This window comes from Anguilla rostrata, chromosome 4 (assembly GCF_018555375.3).
Source record: "Anguilla rostrata isolate EN2019 chromosome 4, ASM1855537v3, whole genome shotgun sequence".
Lineage (NCBI taxonomy): Eukaryota > Metazoa > Chordata > Actinopteri > Anguilliformes > Anguillidae > Anguilla > Anguilla rostrata.
In genome coordinates, this window is record NC_057936.1 from 56,499,193 (window position 1) to 56,516,636 (window position 17,444).

General features: G+C 41.3%; 2 protein-coding genes across 10 annotated transcripts in view; one reads left to right on the forward strand and one right to left on the reverse strand.

Moving 5' to 3' along the window:
- Nucleotides 1-356: 356 nt before the first annotated feature.
- Nucleotides 357-8,289, forward strand: LOC135253729 (serine/arginine-rich splicing factor 11-like). 9 transcript variants are annotated; one of them, XM_064333374.1, is made up of 13 exons: nucleotides 359-683; nucleotides 1,920-2,053; nucleotides 4,462-4,571; nucleotides 4,749-4,856; nucleotides 4,970-5,019; nucleotides 5,267-5,403; nucleotides 5,535-5,616; nucleotides 5,719-5,838; nucleotides 5,958-6,047; nucleotides 6,299-6,388; nucleotides 6,473-6,650; nucleotides 6,922-6,978; nucleotides 7,243-8,289. In XM_064333374.1, exons 1-13 carry the CDS (start codon nucleotides 562-564, stop codon nucleotides 7,438-7,440), a joined length of 1,476 nt encoding a protein of 491 aa, XP_064189444.1. In that variant the 5' UTR covers nucleotides 359-561; the 3' UTR covers nucleotides 7,441-8,289. The 9 variants fall into 9 exon arrangements, with proteins under 9 accessions (XP_064189448.1, XP_064189449.1, XP_064189452.1 ...); XM_064333376.1 differs by having other exon boundaries at nucleotides 4,767-4,856; XM_064333375.1 differs by having other exon boundaries at nucleotides 360-683; nucleotides 5,270-5,403.
- Nucleotides 8,290-9,913: 1,624 nt separating this feature from the next.
- The window catches only part of LOC135253728 (ankyrin repeat domain-containing protein 13C), a 36,518-nt gene continuing 28,987 nt past the window's right edge, over nucleotides 9,914-17,444 (reverse strand). The window contains exons 9-13 of the mRNA XM_064333373.1: nucleotides 16,903-17,064; nucleotides 13,187-13,266; nucleotides 12,532-12,630; nucleotides 12,316-12,416; nucleotides 9,914-12,020 (exon numbers count right to left, since the gene is read on the reverse strand). Coding sequence (XP_064189443.1) covers nucleotides 11,890-12,020; nucleotides 12,316-12,416; nucleotides 12,532-12,630; nucleotides 13,187-13,266; nucleotides 16,903-17,064 — 573 coding nt within the window. The 3' untranslated portion in view covers nucleotides 9,914-11,889. The remainder of the gene's footprint in view (nucleotides 12,021-12,315; nucleotides 12,417-12,531; nucleotides 12,631-13,186; nucleotides 13,267-16,902; nucleotides 17,065-17,444) is intronic.

Below are 17,444 nucleotides of genomic sequence, written 5' to 3' on the forward strand. Positions count from 1 at the left end.
GACTCATACAAATGATAATCATCACATAATAATGTACTATTTGCCTTGGAATTAAACATTGTTAGGCAGTGCGATATATTATTTTAGGTTCGAAATAAAAGCTTGAAAATCCTGTTTTAGTATAACTGGTTTGAAATGGACTGGCCTTCATGTATGCATTAACACTGTTAAGGCTATTTACAGTGCAGTAATACATTGGTATTAAGTAGCAATAGATACAATCACTAACTAGATAGATTATTTTTACATTTTCACTTTTCTAATTCACGTCTTCTATCCTCTTCCAACGATACCGGAAGGCAGCACAGATTCTGCAAAACCACGCATGCGCTGTTACTAGGGGCTTGTGGGAAATTCGACCAAAAGACAAAACTATAACGTTAGCGAGCTAACTAGCTACATGGCGGAGAGTAGGGACGGAATCGATTGTTTGAGCCAAAAACTTTACAAATAGCATTTTTTTTCAAGGAATCCTTTTAAAATTAAGAAGGTTACACACGGATAGTGTTCCTGTGTTTTTTCTTCTTTTTAAATCGTTAAAGTCGGTTATATATCGAAAAAATGAATTCAAACACGAATGTAATACAAGTGACGAACGTGTCTCCCAGCACAACATCGGAGCAGATGAGAACACTCTTTGGATTCTTGGGGAAAATCGAAGAATTGAAATTATTTCCTCCTGAGTAAGTTAATAAAACGGTTACTATAAGTACCTTGGTTTAGCTGTAGGTGAATCTGCGGAGAGTTAAATGGGTTTTCCTACGCGCTAGCTTTTTATCCGTCAAGATGACGGACGGGCTGGAAAAGGAAAATTTGACTCGGGCCTTTTTGGCCTTCTCGTATTTCAAAAGCCGAACTAGCTAACGTTAGACCGCTAGGGCTGCGAAAGCTTGGTGGCTTGCTACATGTTACTAGCTTGCGGTTCTGCGGGCTCCCGCCAACAGGAGTACTGCATTAGATGGAGGTTGCTGGCTTGCTAGTTAGTTTATTGCTGAACTACGATGGATGACACGGAATGCGGACGATCTGTTGTGTGTAGTTTTGCTGATTGTCCAGCAAGCTACCGTTTGCAAGCTAAACGGATCAACGTAGGAATCGGTCCCACGCGCCCTCTATAGTTGTAGTTCCATAGCTTGCTAGCTGACGAACCTACTATTTTACAGTAGCTAGCAAAATAAAGTCAAAGCGGCCCACTGGCTAGGTTTAACGTCTTACTGGATCATGTGCCGCTGGCATTGCTGTGCAAAACGCGATATTTCGTTTTGGCGTTTGCTGCGCCTTCCTTCTAATAAGGATGTTAATAACTTTTGCAGTACCATCAAACCAAGTGGTAGCCTTGCCAACAAATCGAACATAATTTAGCCGGCTGCGCGGTGGAGAGCAAGTCGGTGCTAATTTGCTGGCTACGTTTATTAATATCATGTACGCTAGTACGTAGCTAGCCAGTGCATGCACGCCCGTTGCTCATGAAAAAGATTGAGCCGCTGAACTCACGTTTAACGTAAAATGAACAAGCAGTTAACGTTAATTGGGGAGTGCATATTTCTGTGCAGTGAGTAAGCCAAAAATTAACTTATATGTTCTGTGCTTTTGCTGTTTTTCACCTGTCGAATAACAGCTGGCTGCACCTCATAGCAACTGCATTTAAAGGTAGGAGGCACGAGACATCCTCCCTTGGCGCTTTTACGGCAAAGGCAAGACGGTTGAGCTGAGGATTGCACAATTGATCTTTTTACGCCTGCTAGCTTCCATTTCCAGATGAATATAGATAATGAGATCCAGCGACATCATCAGAGCATGGCCAGAGTATTGGAAGTACCTGTTCAGAAAAGTTGAATCTGCTAATAACGGGTGACTGGATTTTTGAAGCTGTAAACATATCTGTATTTCTTGCACAACCAGTTTATATTTTCTTCCAGTGAATCTCCCTTGCCAGTGACTTCACGTGTCTGTTTTGTAAAGTTCCTTGAATCTGAATCTGTGGGAGTGTCTCAGCATTTGACAAACACAGTCTTCGTGGATAGAGCCTTGATAGTCGTCCCATTTGCTGAAGGTTTGTACATTCTTTTTATCTTTATTTTATTGTATGATTGTCCCCTTGTACTTCAGAAAGCAATTGATTTGCATGGCTAAGGAATCTCATAACATACCCTTGGTATACTGTAGGAAACACCGATTAATGAAAATTGAGCTTCAAACTGCTTGCTTATGTATGCTTATTTTACAAATTTACCTATGAATCAAACGGGAAAAACAAACCCCTTTTCTCCCTGCATCCGATGTGCTGATCTGCAAAGCAGGTTGCATCATTATGGCATACAAAGTCCCCTGTAGCACATGAGTGGTGCAGTTTCTTCACTGTTAAAGAAGCCATTGAACTCCATGCAGTATACCAAGGTCCGGATGAAGCTGGGATTGCTTTGAAGGAAGGAAGGAAGGAGTGAGGGAGACTGGGCTGGGACACCATAAAGAGGGAGAACTAGACACTTTTCATGTGTAACCATGCATTTCCCCTTTAGATTATTCTCTATTAAACTTTTTTCTCTGTTATTTGTGTGTGTGATTTTTGTAGTGGAGAAGGCATTTGCAGAGCCCCCTCCTTGATGACTGAAACTGGTCCTCTGCAGCCATCAGGGGATTGTAGACAATTACAAAAGGCCAGCCAGCATTCAAGCCCCACTCTTCCCCCCCACCCCCACCCCCCCAGTGTTCTCTGCTTTTTGGTTTTGAAGGGCTTTTTAGTCAGAATGATGTATTGTAGCAGGCCAATAAATTTGTATGAAGTTAAATTATTGCAGTGTAGCCAGTTCAATATAAAAAGCCAATTCTGGTGCATACTCTGTATGCAAAGGAAAATCTTAAGTAAAAGCTACTGCTTTCAAATTGTTAAAGTGCTATACTATATTGCTACGCTATTAATTACGTGAGCTAAATCCTGAATCGATCTTTGAAGCGGTTTGTACACTGCAATTTCATATGTGTTACATATATATGGCAAAATTATATATATATTTATATATATATATATACGTACACATACATACATATATTACCTATATACCTATTCAGGGATTATTATCTTTGTTTACATAATATTAACACGGTAAGAGACTGAGAAGGGAAACAGAAGCATTGCATGGCATTTTTTTGGGCTGGGATGACTAACTATCACGTTAAGTGCCACTTTTATTGCCTTCATTTGTTGGCAGCACCTGTTTTAGTCATGGTGATGATTCATTTGCTTCACTGGTCCTGGGCTTTTCCTACTCAGTGAAATGTGCACTAGGGGAAAAATTGCACATTTGTTGAGCTCTTTTGCCAGTGTACATATCTGTGTTTTCTTCCCCCAAGAGCATATGATCGGACCAAAGTGATGTTTGCATTAACAAGGAGTAAGGCTCGACATGCTGTAAATATCTTTGTGAACCCACTCCTCATGACGCAAGAAGGATCTAATACCTTTTTAACGGTGGTCTTTCTTTTTTGTTGTTGTGTTTTACAGTTCTTTTTCCTGGTTCAGCCAGTCCTATATACCAGGCCCTGCTGAAAATACCACCCAACAGTTTTGTCTTCTGCAGCTAATCCTGTTTCTCAAGTGCCCTTTCTGCCCTTTCTGTGTTGTCTGTTTTCTGTAAAGATGGCAGATTTTGTTTCAAGTGAAATTGATTTTTCCGATGTATGCATACCCATGGATCATCTCATAAGGTTTCCCTTATTTATTTTCCCTTCAGCATTGGGCACATAACTTACTAATGTAAGCAGGGCTTTTGCTGGTAGTAATCCTTGATGAGCACACAGATTACTGTGCTTTTGTTGTTTTAAGCGGGCAAGCACAACAAGGTAAGCAACCAGGCGGCCTGTCAATAATTATACCGGCAGCCTGAAACATTAGTCACCAGCAAAAGCCCGAAAAGTCTGATTAAGATTAAATGTCTAGGTTTTTTTTTTTTTGTTTGTGTATGGTAAGTTAGACCATCAAAAAAAACAAACTGTACCATGCTGTTGACTCCCAAAAATCATGAACTCTTTTGTTTTGTGTATCTTGATTTTTCTGTGTGCTTTATAGCGAAGCCGTCGACGCGAGTCGCTTGTTCATAAAACGTCTTATGAAACTTGAGAGCACACCCCAGTGGAGACCGGCTGTGCTCGCTTACGTTTGGTTCATGACTTAAAAAACAAGTACAGGTGATAACATCTTGGCAGTGTTAACCACAGTAGTGTGTATTGTGACATTGATCTCATATTATGTTACAATAATAAGTAGGGTAAGGGGAAAAAGAAAAAAATCTTTCAAATTTGCTGATTTCACAAAAAAAGGAAGCAGTATTGATATCAGTACAGATGTATTATTGACTTAGTATTCTGTCTAAGGAGCTGACTGCTTTTTTTTCTGGGTGTGTGTTGTATTTTGTGATTGATGTTTGAGACGGCACATGTTAACTCCTGTTTGTTTTCCTGCAGGAGTTATTCCTGATGAGACTAAAGCTTTGTCATTGCTGGCGCCCGCTAACGCTGTAGCAGGCATGTTGCCAGGCGGAGGCCTTCTGCCGACTCCAAATCCACTCGCATCCGTAAGTTTAAGCCAAAGCTGCATAAGTTATACATTTCCTCAATGCACGGACGACACATCAACAGCTGTGTGACCAGTTACATCTATTAGATTACTGAAAGATTGTGCCAGGACACACTTTGAGATGTTGATCAAATCCCTGGTATTTGGAACATCAGGCATTAGATGTAATTTGAAGTGGATTGATGTTTTGCAGATGGGAGGTGTCATGGGTGCCATGGGAGGTCCAACACTCGACCCTGCCCTCGCCGCGCTGGGTTTGCAAGGGTCCAACATGAATCCCCAGGTGCGTGTAGATCTTTGGGTGTATTTTCAAATATAGCCACACGTTAAGATGAAGTTATCTGAAGCTAAGACTTGGAATATTTTTAATTGTGCTGACCTGTATTCTTCCTACAGTCTCTGACAGCCGATCAGCTCCTGAAGCTCATGACATCTGTAGATCCAAAGTAAGTATGACTGTGTTTCTGTTGCAGATTGCATTTGCATAACACAGGACCGCTGATAGTGTCCAGGGCCTATCAGGAAAAAAGGATTCAGTCATAAAACGTCAAATTAGCGGAACCTGAAATGAATAAGTCGTTAAACAGAAATTGGGTGATGAAAATGTAAAGTACATACAGCCTCTGAATTGTAGTGTGTTAATTCGCATTGCTAAATTTAACACGTTTGGGATGAATGTGCTTTTCTTTTGAGCAGGTTGAACCATATGGCGGCGGGGCTGAATATGAATCCTGGAATGAAAGCAGACACCTCCAACAAAGAGATTGAGGAGGCCATGAAGCGGGTCCGAGAAGCACAGTCATTGATCTCCGCTGCGATCGAGCCCGGGAGTGAGTTTCCCCAGTACGCCACGCGGTGGCCATTGTTGTTATTGCGCTGAAAAAAAGACCGATTAGCTATATCGTGCAGCCCTAATATTAATCTTTATCTGCAAATCTGTAACAAGGACGTGTATTTGCAGATAAGAAGGATGACAAGCGGAAGCATTCAAGGTCCAGGTCCCGATCAAGGAGAAGGAGGTCTCGGTCTCGCTCTAGACACAGGTACAAGTACAGGATTTTCATACGTTCTCTCGCAGGGCAGTACGGTGGGTTATTGCAGCCTGCTCAATGCTGACAGCGGAATTGACCGTGTATGTTCCGCAGGCGGTCCAAGAGCAGATCAAGACGCAGGACTCGTTCGAGGAGCAAAAGGCGCTCCAAAAGCCCTCGCAGGAGGAAGTCTCATTCAAAGGACAGGAGCAGACGCTCACGGAGTAAATCCAGGTGAGTGGTCCGGCCCTCCCAGGCCTGTCAAACGGGTTCAAGTAGTCGCTTTTAAATTTGGGGGGGGGAAAAAAAAAATGTGGATGTCTTTGTAAAGGTTGTTGTCATCTTCTGTGAAGGGATAGAAAGAAGGAGAAGGAGGTCAAGAAGCGCTCCAAAACGCCCCCAAAGAGCTACAGCACCACCAGAAGGTCCCGAAGCATCAGCCGGTAAGCGTTCGCTTCGCCACCGCTGGTTTCGCGAGTCATTGTGATTGACAAGTGACATGAAAGCAGTTGATGCCATTTAGATTTTGTCCCTCCCATTTCCCCTGAGTCATCTGCAGCAGTGTTTCCTGGAAGTTGAGCCTCGGCCTTACTGTGAACTTGCTCTTTATCCCAACAGTGTGCTGCATTGTTGTGCTGCTGCAGGATTGCGTGTTGTTTTACATGATGGTGATGTTTTATTCGACATGTGACAGGAGGCGCAGAAGAAGCCGCAGTGCGACCCGATCTCCGAAGAAGTCCAGGTCCCCGAAGAGGAAGCTCTCCAGGTCTCCCTCTCCCAGAAGGTACGTTCGGTCCATCGTCGGTGCTGGTTTACGAAGCACCTTTCCATAGGAATAAATGAGCGCTTCATCTCCTGTTTTCCACAGGCACAAGAAGGAAAAGAAGAAGGACAAGGAGAGAGAGAGGGAGCGTGACAGGGGAAGGAAAGAGGAGAAGGACAGAAGCAGGGAAGTAAGAGAACGGTCAACTAGCAAAAAGAAGAAGAGCAAGGACAAGGAGAAAGAGAGGGAAAAGAAGTCTGACACTGAGAAGGGAGATGTGAAGGTACGGGCTTTTGGTTGATATTAAAAAAAAAAAAAAAAAAATTCAGTTCCTCTAATGCGGCGGGGTCATTTTGGAAATGGGTGAAGCAAAGTGCCATACGTAATGCCCTTTAGTTTCAAGTAATACTGGATTTTGGCAGTAATTGATGGGGGTGTGGAAAACTGTCATCTTGACTGCATTGTTCCTTTGCGCTACCAGGAATGTGCCGTTATTTCTGCAGACCATTTAGGTAATGAACAAAGCTTAATGTATAACTGTTTAATCAACACAGCGCTCTAAACATGGACTGTTGCAACCAGAGATGACTATTAAGGCAGAAGTGAATCAGGTATGATGCGATTTTATTGCTTGCTGTTTTCTTTGAACGGTCTGCAGAAATACTAATATGGTATTAATTAATTCTGCAGTACTTATTTGATCCATAGATGGCTTGTCTCCATGTAGGTTTGTTTTTTCCATTGTCTGTTCTTATTACCCTTTGAATCTAAACATGTTTTTTTAAACCTGATGGACATTACTTACTTAATTGACAGACTTGAATAAATTGGTGGACATTTTTTGTTGAATGGCATCCATTTTCTTCTTCCTGCAGGTCACCAGAGATTACGACGAGGAAGAGCAGGGCTATGACAGCGAAAAGGAAAAGGAGGAGAAGATTCACACTGACCAGAGTGAATCCCCAAAGCCCAAGGAGCCTTCAGTGGACAAGACCGAAGGGGGGGTAACGGTGAAGGAGTCCAAAGTCAACGGCGACGATCACCACGAGGAAGACATGGAAATGAGCGACTGATCGCTTCCAAACGAATCTGCCATCCTTGCAAACCTTTTACTAGAATGTGCATTGACACCATTCCACAAGCTTTTCGTTTATTTTTGAAGACTGCAAGAAATATGCTTTATTACTCCATAGAAGCTGGCAGGTTAAAATGTAGTCTTAACTTTGGGGGGGAAAAAAACTGCAGTGTTTTTTTTTTTTTTGTTGTATTAAAACAATTTGCATCTTTCCAGTCTCAGTAGGATAGACCATGTAGGATTAGCCAGTTTATCTTAAGTAGGTGGAATGACCTGTGTGCATGTGAAAACTGTTCAACTTAAATTGTTTGTAATAAAAAAATAAAAACATACCACAAAAAAATCACTTTAGGAAAATGGTTTTAAGATTTTATTGCTGTAATTTTGTCAAGGGCCTGTGATGTTGAGGAGCCCTGATACATGTTGAGCACAATTCATATTTTTTGTGCTTCAAATTATACTGAAGAGTAAACCGGTAGAGTAAACATGAACTATTGAATTATGTAAATTTTAAAAATATTTGAGGAATTGGTCACTTGTCAAATACTGCATTTTATATTAAGCGGAATTACTGTAATTTAGATGTGGCTTGCTTTCAACTAGAATAATACTTTTCACTGAAAGCTCTATCTGGTGGAGTATAAATTGCATTTGTTGTCCTTGCTTCACTCGACAGTTAATACAGATTTGCTATTCATGGAGTCTTGTGGTTGCTTTCAAACTTCCCCTTTCTCATAATATCCAGTAGGTTGAAATACTTTTTGTGGGTGTAATCGCTCCATGTCCCTGTCAAATTTTGCCATGTTTTATTAGTGAAAACCTTTGATAATAAAACTTGTTGGAAAAACTTGTAGATTGATTATTTTGTCAATTTTAACTGAAGTAGAATGTCTCTGTGGCCAGATCTGAAATGTGGAAGGAAAATTGGATTGGGGAGTAAGCAATTTGGAAAAGGAGCAAACAAAACATTAGTCCATTTTGTGGAGGACCCCCAAAGTGTTGTGTTTATTTTGGGAAGTCCTGCTTTAGCTTATTCTTGCCCCCCCTTTTTTGTTCATTTTTTAAAACATCACTGCTGCATTAAATCAATTTAATTGCTGAGAAATGACCAAATTTGATGTGTTTTGACAAGTAATGCCCACTTAAGAACTGATTGCTTTCGTTGTGTATGACTCGTTCTGATTTACACTGATGCTATTAGGTCCCAACATAGCCACTGTTGGATGTAGGCAAAAATGTACTTGACTCTTAATTGACAGTCATTTTCATCTTTTGCAAAGATCTGGAACATCCGGTGAACAGTTCATGTCGAGGTTGAGATTATTCACTATGTTCTAATCGCCAACATCAAAGGTGTCACTCCCAAATTTGATTGGCAAATGCATTGGCTGATAACATTAAATCAGGATCTGTTTAGTTAAGGAGAAAATGAGTCTCACACCATATTCCAGAGAGAATTACTGAATGAGTAGTGGCCAATCAAAAAAAAAAGCCTGATTGGGAAATGCTCAAACTGATGATCAGACTAATGCGTTGAAGTTATTACATTATCTGTTACCACAAACTGTCCTTAAAATTCTTCCAGTGACATGCCAAGTAAAGAAACATACCCCCAGACTTTCTTCTCAATCCTTAATAATCTATAAGGTTGTAACACCTTATTACACCATGTGTACACATAAGCCATTGTCACTGGCCCTAAACATTCACTGTACTTCAAAAACATTTAAATGTCCTATACCTACATTTTCAACAGAACAAATTCTGTTGCTTTAATCTTATGAAATGCAGACAATGTCATCAATGATTTTGGCATTTATCCTGCTCTGGAGTCTCAACTGAAGATGCAGTTGATTAAATATATTAAATCCTAGATTTATACTTAATGTTTTATATAAAATGTATTTACAGTAATTTGTAGTGACTATGAACTTTGTACAAATCTGAACTGTTTTGGACTTTTATATTCATAAACAATACATCCTAAGGAAAATTCATCTCATGCACATTATACTTAAAATTCATAACATTTTTCCTATTAGGGGGGAATAAACTGGGAAAGAGCTCCTGGTTTCACAAGTCACATTTCTCATTTCAGTTAAATTTAATTGTGGCAGTATCTACTTAATGCAACACCACAGTTTGAATTTCAAGTACTGTTCATATCCTGTTAAATGAACCCAAACATTACACTACTCTAAACATGAAATGCCTGCAAATATTACAAATATCTGCCTGGTTGATTCTGATTTTGAATAATAGGCCGATGTAAATTTAGGATCTGGGCTCTAAACTGAATTTTAGTAACGAGGCCAGTAGTGAACTCCTCCCATTCCAAATGTCATAATGGTTAACCTCTCATTGCACATATAATTCTGTACTAATGCCCACCCCTTTTATTACTGATAGTTTAAATAATTGTGTGTGCTTTCATTGCAATCAATATTCTTTGTGCAATCACAAACACACTCTTGATATGTGGACATTTTATTTAAGTACATTTTCATACGAAAATAGTGTGGCAGGCTTATACAATGCTGTACAATCTGCATGTAGATGCAAGTTGAAAGTGTATATATTAGGTCCTGAAAGCTTAAGCCATGGTAAAGAACTTCAGGGAAAAAAAGAAGTAAAGTCAAACACCAGTCACAACATACTGCAACAGATAAAAGGTGAGGTGAAGTACAAAAACTGCTAAATGTAAAACTTAGGAAATGTGCCACACTATCCAGTAGTGAGGCATGGAAGCATTAAATGGTACCATTTAAGATATCTATGGTCATTTTGATAAGCCACAGACCACTGGAGATAAAACACTACAACGTAAGTTGAACATAAGGAAAAATGTAACAACATAAAAATCCTATCATTCTCAAATGAACACTGCTGGTGCTTAGGATGAGTTTCTGTTCAAAGATCAAGTTCCAGAAGCACCCGGCAAAATATTTAGGAAAGGAAGCCTAAGGCTACAGGGTCATCTTAGGGTTCTCTGACAAAAACTAGTTCTACTAAACTGAAAACAGTGCTGTGGCTTAATTTAACAGGTACATACACATGTTAAAGGCTCCCTCCTTTAAAGAGAACACAATTCAATCTCCAGTCGAGGTACAGAGGACCTAGAAGGCTATGAGTCCTGGAGTTTGAAACTAGCAGACCTACACATCAGGACTGACCGCAGTTTCCACTGTGGCTGCATAGATCCAGACCCATACAACTCATAATTATAGGAAAGACCACTAGATACCCCTTTGTGCATGCTGTACATTCTAGAGTGCCTGCGCTACCAAAGAACAGCCCAATACTGGTGATATTATTGATATAGGACAGTACAGTGCTTTTCCTCTATTGGCTGGGGGTGGCTTCCAAAATAGGGTTTTCAATGGTTACCAAGCAACAGTGGTCTGCAGTAAGTACAAGAACAGAGGGATCCGACAGCATGTTCATGGGGTGTGTAGAAATTGTTGATATAAAAAAAAAACCTCAACCAGATGAATCAGAAGCGTCTGTACAACAAAAATATTAAATTCCACAACTATAAAAATTAAAAGACCTTTCAATAACCCCTTTGAATCCACTCGCATCATTTCCTAGCATAAAATCCTGCACCCAACCCTCTCAAAAATGTCATCATCCCCACCCTTTGCTCACACACAGGGTAAAAAAAGGGTTCAAGAAAACAGCGACAAAGTAAACCAGCCCCCAAAAATAGAGGTATTTACACCCTGCACAGGAGAAAGGCTTGATTTAGTCATCTGTAAAAATTATATTTACACTGTGTTTCATCGTGGGTTCATTTCTGATCATTCTCACTGTTCAATTCTCACATCTAACTCGACCTCTCTGTAACTTACACTCTGTCTGGTTTCTTTCCTTTCACTGACTTGTACAATTTGTTACAAAGTTTAAAAAGAATATAAAACAAGACCAACAACTAATACTGCCTGTCAGAGACGACAGTCAGAGAACTCCGGATGACTTTGCCGTGGGGTAACTGTCAACACATTCCAAATTCTAATATTAATAATATTGCATTACCTCTAGTATGATGCATTTCAAATTCAGTATCAAAGGGACGAATAAAAACTGGGACAGCAGAGCGCCCCCTGTCTGCCGAGCAGAACTCAGCACAGTGCTTCCTTGAAGTAGTGCATGTGGATGTTGCCCAGGTTAATGAACCCTTCAGACACTCCAAATAGTACACTATTTTAAAAGCCAGAGAGTAGGACTGTCATTATTCGTATCCACACAAATAGTCCTACAATTAATTCAGTGCCTCAGTATAGATTGATTCCACATAATCCCTTTATCAGTATAACATACAGCATTTTTTAAATTTGACAAGCTTTCTTTTTACGCCAAGACACCTTCAAAATTGTTTAAATGCCCATCTATGGGTTGAGTATATTGGTCAGTTCAATTCTGAGGTTGCTCCAGGTTGCACGAGAGGTTAAAGGTCAGGGAAACGGCTTGGGTCTTCTTTGTAATCATTAGGGATGGTGAAGATGGACTCCTCAAACTCGTCATAGCGAAACTCCTGAAACGTCACGGTCGCTGTGATGGTTGGGAACACCGGGATGTCTGGAAGAGGAAATGGAAATCATGTTTTTGACAAGTCGAATAAGACAATACAATAACTCATCACAAAAAGCATGTAGTTTACTCATACCGCATATAGTGCTTTTGCTAAATCCATTGCTAAGTCTGTGAAAATTCTATGCATCATAAACCAAATGTGCCATTATGAAATGAATAATTACTGAATGAGAACCATTTCTTCTAGGGAATAATTTTATAATCTTTTGAGAAAACAACACTGTCCTCATTTAACATTGTAACTACAAAAAATGTACATTAAACTATATCACACTCTTACCAAGTTTGACTGGGAATCCTGGTGGGAGTTTCATTTGAACAAATTCTCTGAGTTTGTTAAAGTGCTTGAAGGGTGCAATCACTTCTAATACATTTAATAACCTGGAAAAGAAATGTTTTCAAGATCACTAATTGATCACTTCACACAACAGACATCATGCGATTTTGAAGCCACTTAACAAGTCTGCAGAGGAAGGAAGACAGAGCAGACACTTACGACTCAATACCCAGGGGGAAGTCCTGGCTCATGGCTACAGTCGCTTTGAAGTTCTTTTTGCTCTCTTTACATACCAGTTCTCTGCCAAGGTGTGGTGCCCTGCAAGCATGCATGCACACACACACACACACACACAAACACACACAGTTTTAATGTGAGACTGAACACTGGGCTCCATTGCTTAAAATGTCCTTGTATCTCCTAAATGGAGTTAACTGAGGCAACAGGTGGCAATTAAACAGATGTGTAATTCTGACACCTTCCAGTGACTCCAGCAGGTCACACCTTATTCATACAGGAGCCTGCCATGGTAGCAGAAAGAGGACAGACACTTTAGACTCCATCAAAGCAAACGTGAAGCATTACGAGAGCCGAGCCAAGATGGCTTCTCCTTAGGGGAACGGCTAAATTAGGCTGCGAAAACAGAGCCCTTCTGCAGAGATTGCTACGCCGCAGCGTGCCAATCTTAGACAAACGACGCCGGAACAGAAGACCGCAGTGCCGTGCCAGCATCGGCTGTGTGAAACCGACAGTCGATTTCACATCCAAGCGGTTCCAAATGAGAAGTTGCTCACAGAAACCGTGCGCTGCGCTAACAAGCTAAAGGCGATTGGCTCTTTAAATGCAGGAAGAGGCACGCGGGGGCTGTACTTACTTGCCGTTCTCGGCCGAGATGTACTCCTCCCAGGTGATGGTGCTGGGAGAGGGGGCGGTGAGGGACTGGCGTCTCACCGGCTGAAAGGAGAGCGAGAGGAGACATTCAGGACACGCCAAGCATGCCAACGGACACGGACGCTCGCGCATGCACACGCAGGCCTGAATGGTCATGTACACGTGTGCAGCTGTGTGCATGATAGCCACCCTCACCCGCACAGGCCTGTCTGATGACATAAGATTACATACACAATATTTACACAAATGTATCACTTTATATGCCCTAGAATTGTTATGCATTACCAACTTCAGCATGTACAACGAGGTAAAAATATAGGCTACTAAATATACAATGTCCTGATTTGAATTGGGCCAAAAAATGCATTTTGAATATTGCATACCAAAAAATGAGATTCGATTACATTTCAATATTTCTAGTAAAATGTTTTTGATTGAAAACCTGATCGGTAATGCACCATAAAATGGGGCCATTCAGAAGCAAAAGATGTTTTAAACACAAAACACATTACATTTTCAGTGTACACGTGAAAAAGTTACACATTCAAACACTTACTTCAACAATAGAAAAAAACACAATTTTTTAAAATATCATATTACAAGAATATTCAAATGTTTCATATAAACCTGGCAGCCCTACTTCCTTTGTCCAAATGGAGGGTAAAATTAAACAAGCTGTAGGAAATTCACTATTGCTCTCACTAGAGGGCCTCAGTGTAATGTAAATTCCGAGTTTACCAACTGTGCCAATATTCATGAAGTCGTCTCTGTGAAATTGAATGGCTGCAATTGTGCAAAACACTTTGCATGCCATTTACAAAATAATCAAGTTGTATTTCTGGTCATCTGAATAATTCCCTCTTTCTACCTGCACACTACACAGATAGTAGGCAGACTGAACCTAGGCCAACAGATTATATTTAAAACAGGCCTTATGAATCTTACAGTGTGCACATTTATTCCACGGTTAAAAGTAAAGTTGTTCATTCAAATTCAAGTTCCAACACATCAGGTTTTGTACAGCTGGAGATTAATAATTCCTGGGTAATTCAACTTTCTCCTTAAACTTCCTCTTCTCATTCAGACCAAACTAGACCCAAGGCCACTTAAACAGTTTTAAATAATTGAATGGTTTTCTTGGGACATTTTGACATGAATCACTAAAAATAATATCGCACATTTAACAGCACCACTCCAGCCTTGCTGTAAGTGCTTTAGAGCTATTAGCTGTGCTCTACCAAAATGTGTAGGCTTGCCTGTTTTAGAAACTCAGGGAAACATTGTGTAAGTGCGTTGTTTTTTTCTCCTGTCAGATGCTAGGCTTTAATACGATATGGGTGTTTACCAAATGGTGACGGCCAGCCATGCTGCGATGACGCAGAGCACGCAGGGCCTCGGTCGTGCGATTCCTGGTATGCCACCCTGTCACCCGCCTCAAAAACAAGGGGCTTAAACTTCATCCACCGAGTCAATAGTTCGAAGCCACGACTTAAAGCCCCGGCCACTGCACACGCAGCCAGTCTGACGACCCCAGATTCTGCTTCGGCCAGAATGCGCCCACAACATTACAAGCGTGAAGCCCCAGATCCCCATTTTCCCCATGACAAACTTTGGGAAGCTCCGCTCAGCAGAAGTATGTGCAAACACACATTTGCATATGGGCCGGCCTTCTGAATGACCTCAAACAACTCCTGACCTCTGCCGGGAGGTGAACCTGTCAACAGATCCTGCAGAACAGAATGAACTTTTAAAGACAAAGCACGACATGCTAACACAACAACGGCTTTCGAAACATTAACACTTAACAGTAACTTGGGCCTCCTCCCCCATAAACAAGCATAGTGAGGCGGCTCTGACAGACTGTCATCAGACGTTTGAATGCAAACACCTGAACACACGGGGATGAGGGGAGGAGAAGGCGGCCATCTGAACTGCCTGCAGTGTTTGCGATGTTAAGACGCATGTGGCAGTGGGGGAGCGGAGCTCAACAAACAATGAAGCCAGCGACTTCAGAGGGTGTGGACATCACTGGTCACAAAAGCATGTCAGACACAAATAAAATAACCACCCTTGAGGCGATTTCAAGCGAAACTATCAGTCAATTAACTGTAATCTTGATAAGGATATCAAAGCATAATTACTGGATGGAGGAACTGAAGTGCTGCCATATACAATATGATAGATGCTCCTCCTGAGTGTTATTGAAGAGCGAAATTTATGAGCAAGTCATATGATAAACTTTAACTTAGCACAAGACCTGCTACATTTCTAGCCATGTATTGGGCATTGGGCAGTTAGTCACAGGCTGCAAATACTGTGGGATGGCACAGGGCTGTGAATGTAGTGGTGTGGTTTGACTGGGCGTGGCCTTGAGTTCCAGGGGGAGACTACAGATGCTAATGAAAGCAAACAGGTTCGTCAGACTGTGGCCAGCTGGCCCGGGGTTCTCTCGGACCAGAACACTGACAACAGCCCTGGGCCCAGAGCCCAAGCAGAACCTGTTCGGTGGTCAAATCCCAGGCCTTCACAAGGCTAATCTCCGGCCACCTCCAGCTGAAGCAGATCCAAAACTGTACCAGGTGCAGCACTGAAAGACTATGGAGATGACAGCCAGTCCATCCACAAACAGCAAGGCTAAAACTGAAATACTGCAACAGACCAGAGGAAAGGTCTATAACCAGACCATCTAACGTAACCATTGACACAACATTTGGGAAAGCAATATATTGTGTTGATTGCCCTCATAAAATTTGGCAGTAATTTTTCCACACAGGGTTTCTTAAGTCCTTCTCTAGATGTGAACCAGAGCTGCTAAGGGGTTCATGAGTGGGGCAGGGATATTTCAATGTGACCCAGCAGAGACCTGTCTCTGCTAAGATCAGTAATCTTGATAAGGATATCAAAGCATAATTACTGGATGGAGGAACTGAAGTGCTGCCATATACAATATGATAGATGCCTCCCTCCCTGAGTGTTATTGACAAGAGCGAATTAATGAATGCAAGTCAGTATGTATAATCGAAAATAACTACCTGCCACAGGAGTGAAATTCAATGCATCCATCATTTCTCAGTCATGTAACCACAGCAGGAATAATGAATAACCACTGACTTCATTTAACATACACCTTCAACCCTCCCCCTCCCCCACCCCCACCTCAATTGATTACCTCTCATTCTGTTGTATTGCGAGGTCTAATTAAAATGGATTTCAATGTAATTTTTTCTATACTTATATAAGCAATTCTCCATAATGGCAAAATGAAATGAAGTATTTATGAGTTTTAAATAATTTCAATTGAATTATTTATAGACCTAGAACTCTGTAGCTGAGCAGACACAGAATGGAAACTTTTTGCAAGTAATACTGTGGCCTGCAGTTTGTATATCCTTACAATGGACTAGCAAAATAGGTTGGAGTAAGAAGCACGTCCTTCATGACCTGAGCAAACCCAGGCAGAGACTCTCTCCTGTAACCATGGGAACCTGGGAGCTGACCCACAGCATGTAAAACATGAGACAGGCTAACAGGGAGCCTGCCTCAACTGTTCAGGACACCTGTCCTGTGAACACCTCTCATCAACCGAGACAAGCGAGTAAACCAAAGTAAGCAAGTGCCAGGATGAAGACGATCTGATGTGATCCTGGTGATGTACTAGAAGTAATGGAAAATAGGTTTTGTGCAGCCTCGAAGGTTCACCTCGAAGGTCTGCTCGATGATGTTCCCGCCTTTGCTCAGGCTCTCCATGATGGCCTTGTTCCTCAAGATGTCCTCCTCGCTCAAGTGCTCTCGCCGCTTCCTGGACTCCAGCACCAGGCCGTTCACCGAGTAGAAATCCGCCAGGAAATTCCCAACTCTCTCCTGCAGCGGCAGAATTGCCCACAGCCACAGTGACCATCTCTTAATACTCAGAGCTACAGCACACAGCCCAAAGCGTGCATTTCATGGAATACCCCTTCTGTTGCCAAGAGTGTCAGAGCCAAGGTACCCAGATCTCTGACTTCTTACATACGTATTCTATAACAAGAATTACAACATACGTGCTTTCAAAATTGGCACAGTAAAAGACTATCTCTATCACATTCTAAAATATTGGTGTCTTTTGACTCTTCTTTGCAAATTAAATTAACTACAGGATACAGTAGTACTACCAAACCTGTTTGGAAAACATGAATTTAAACAGAAAATATCAAAAGGTCATGAATGAATTCAAAAACAGAAGCCAAAATCAAGCCCCCAAA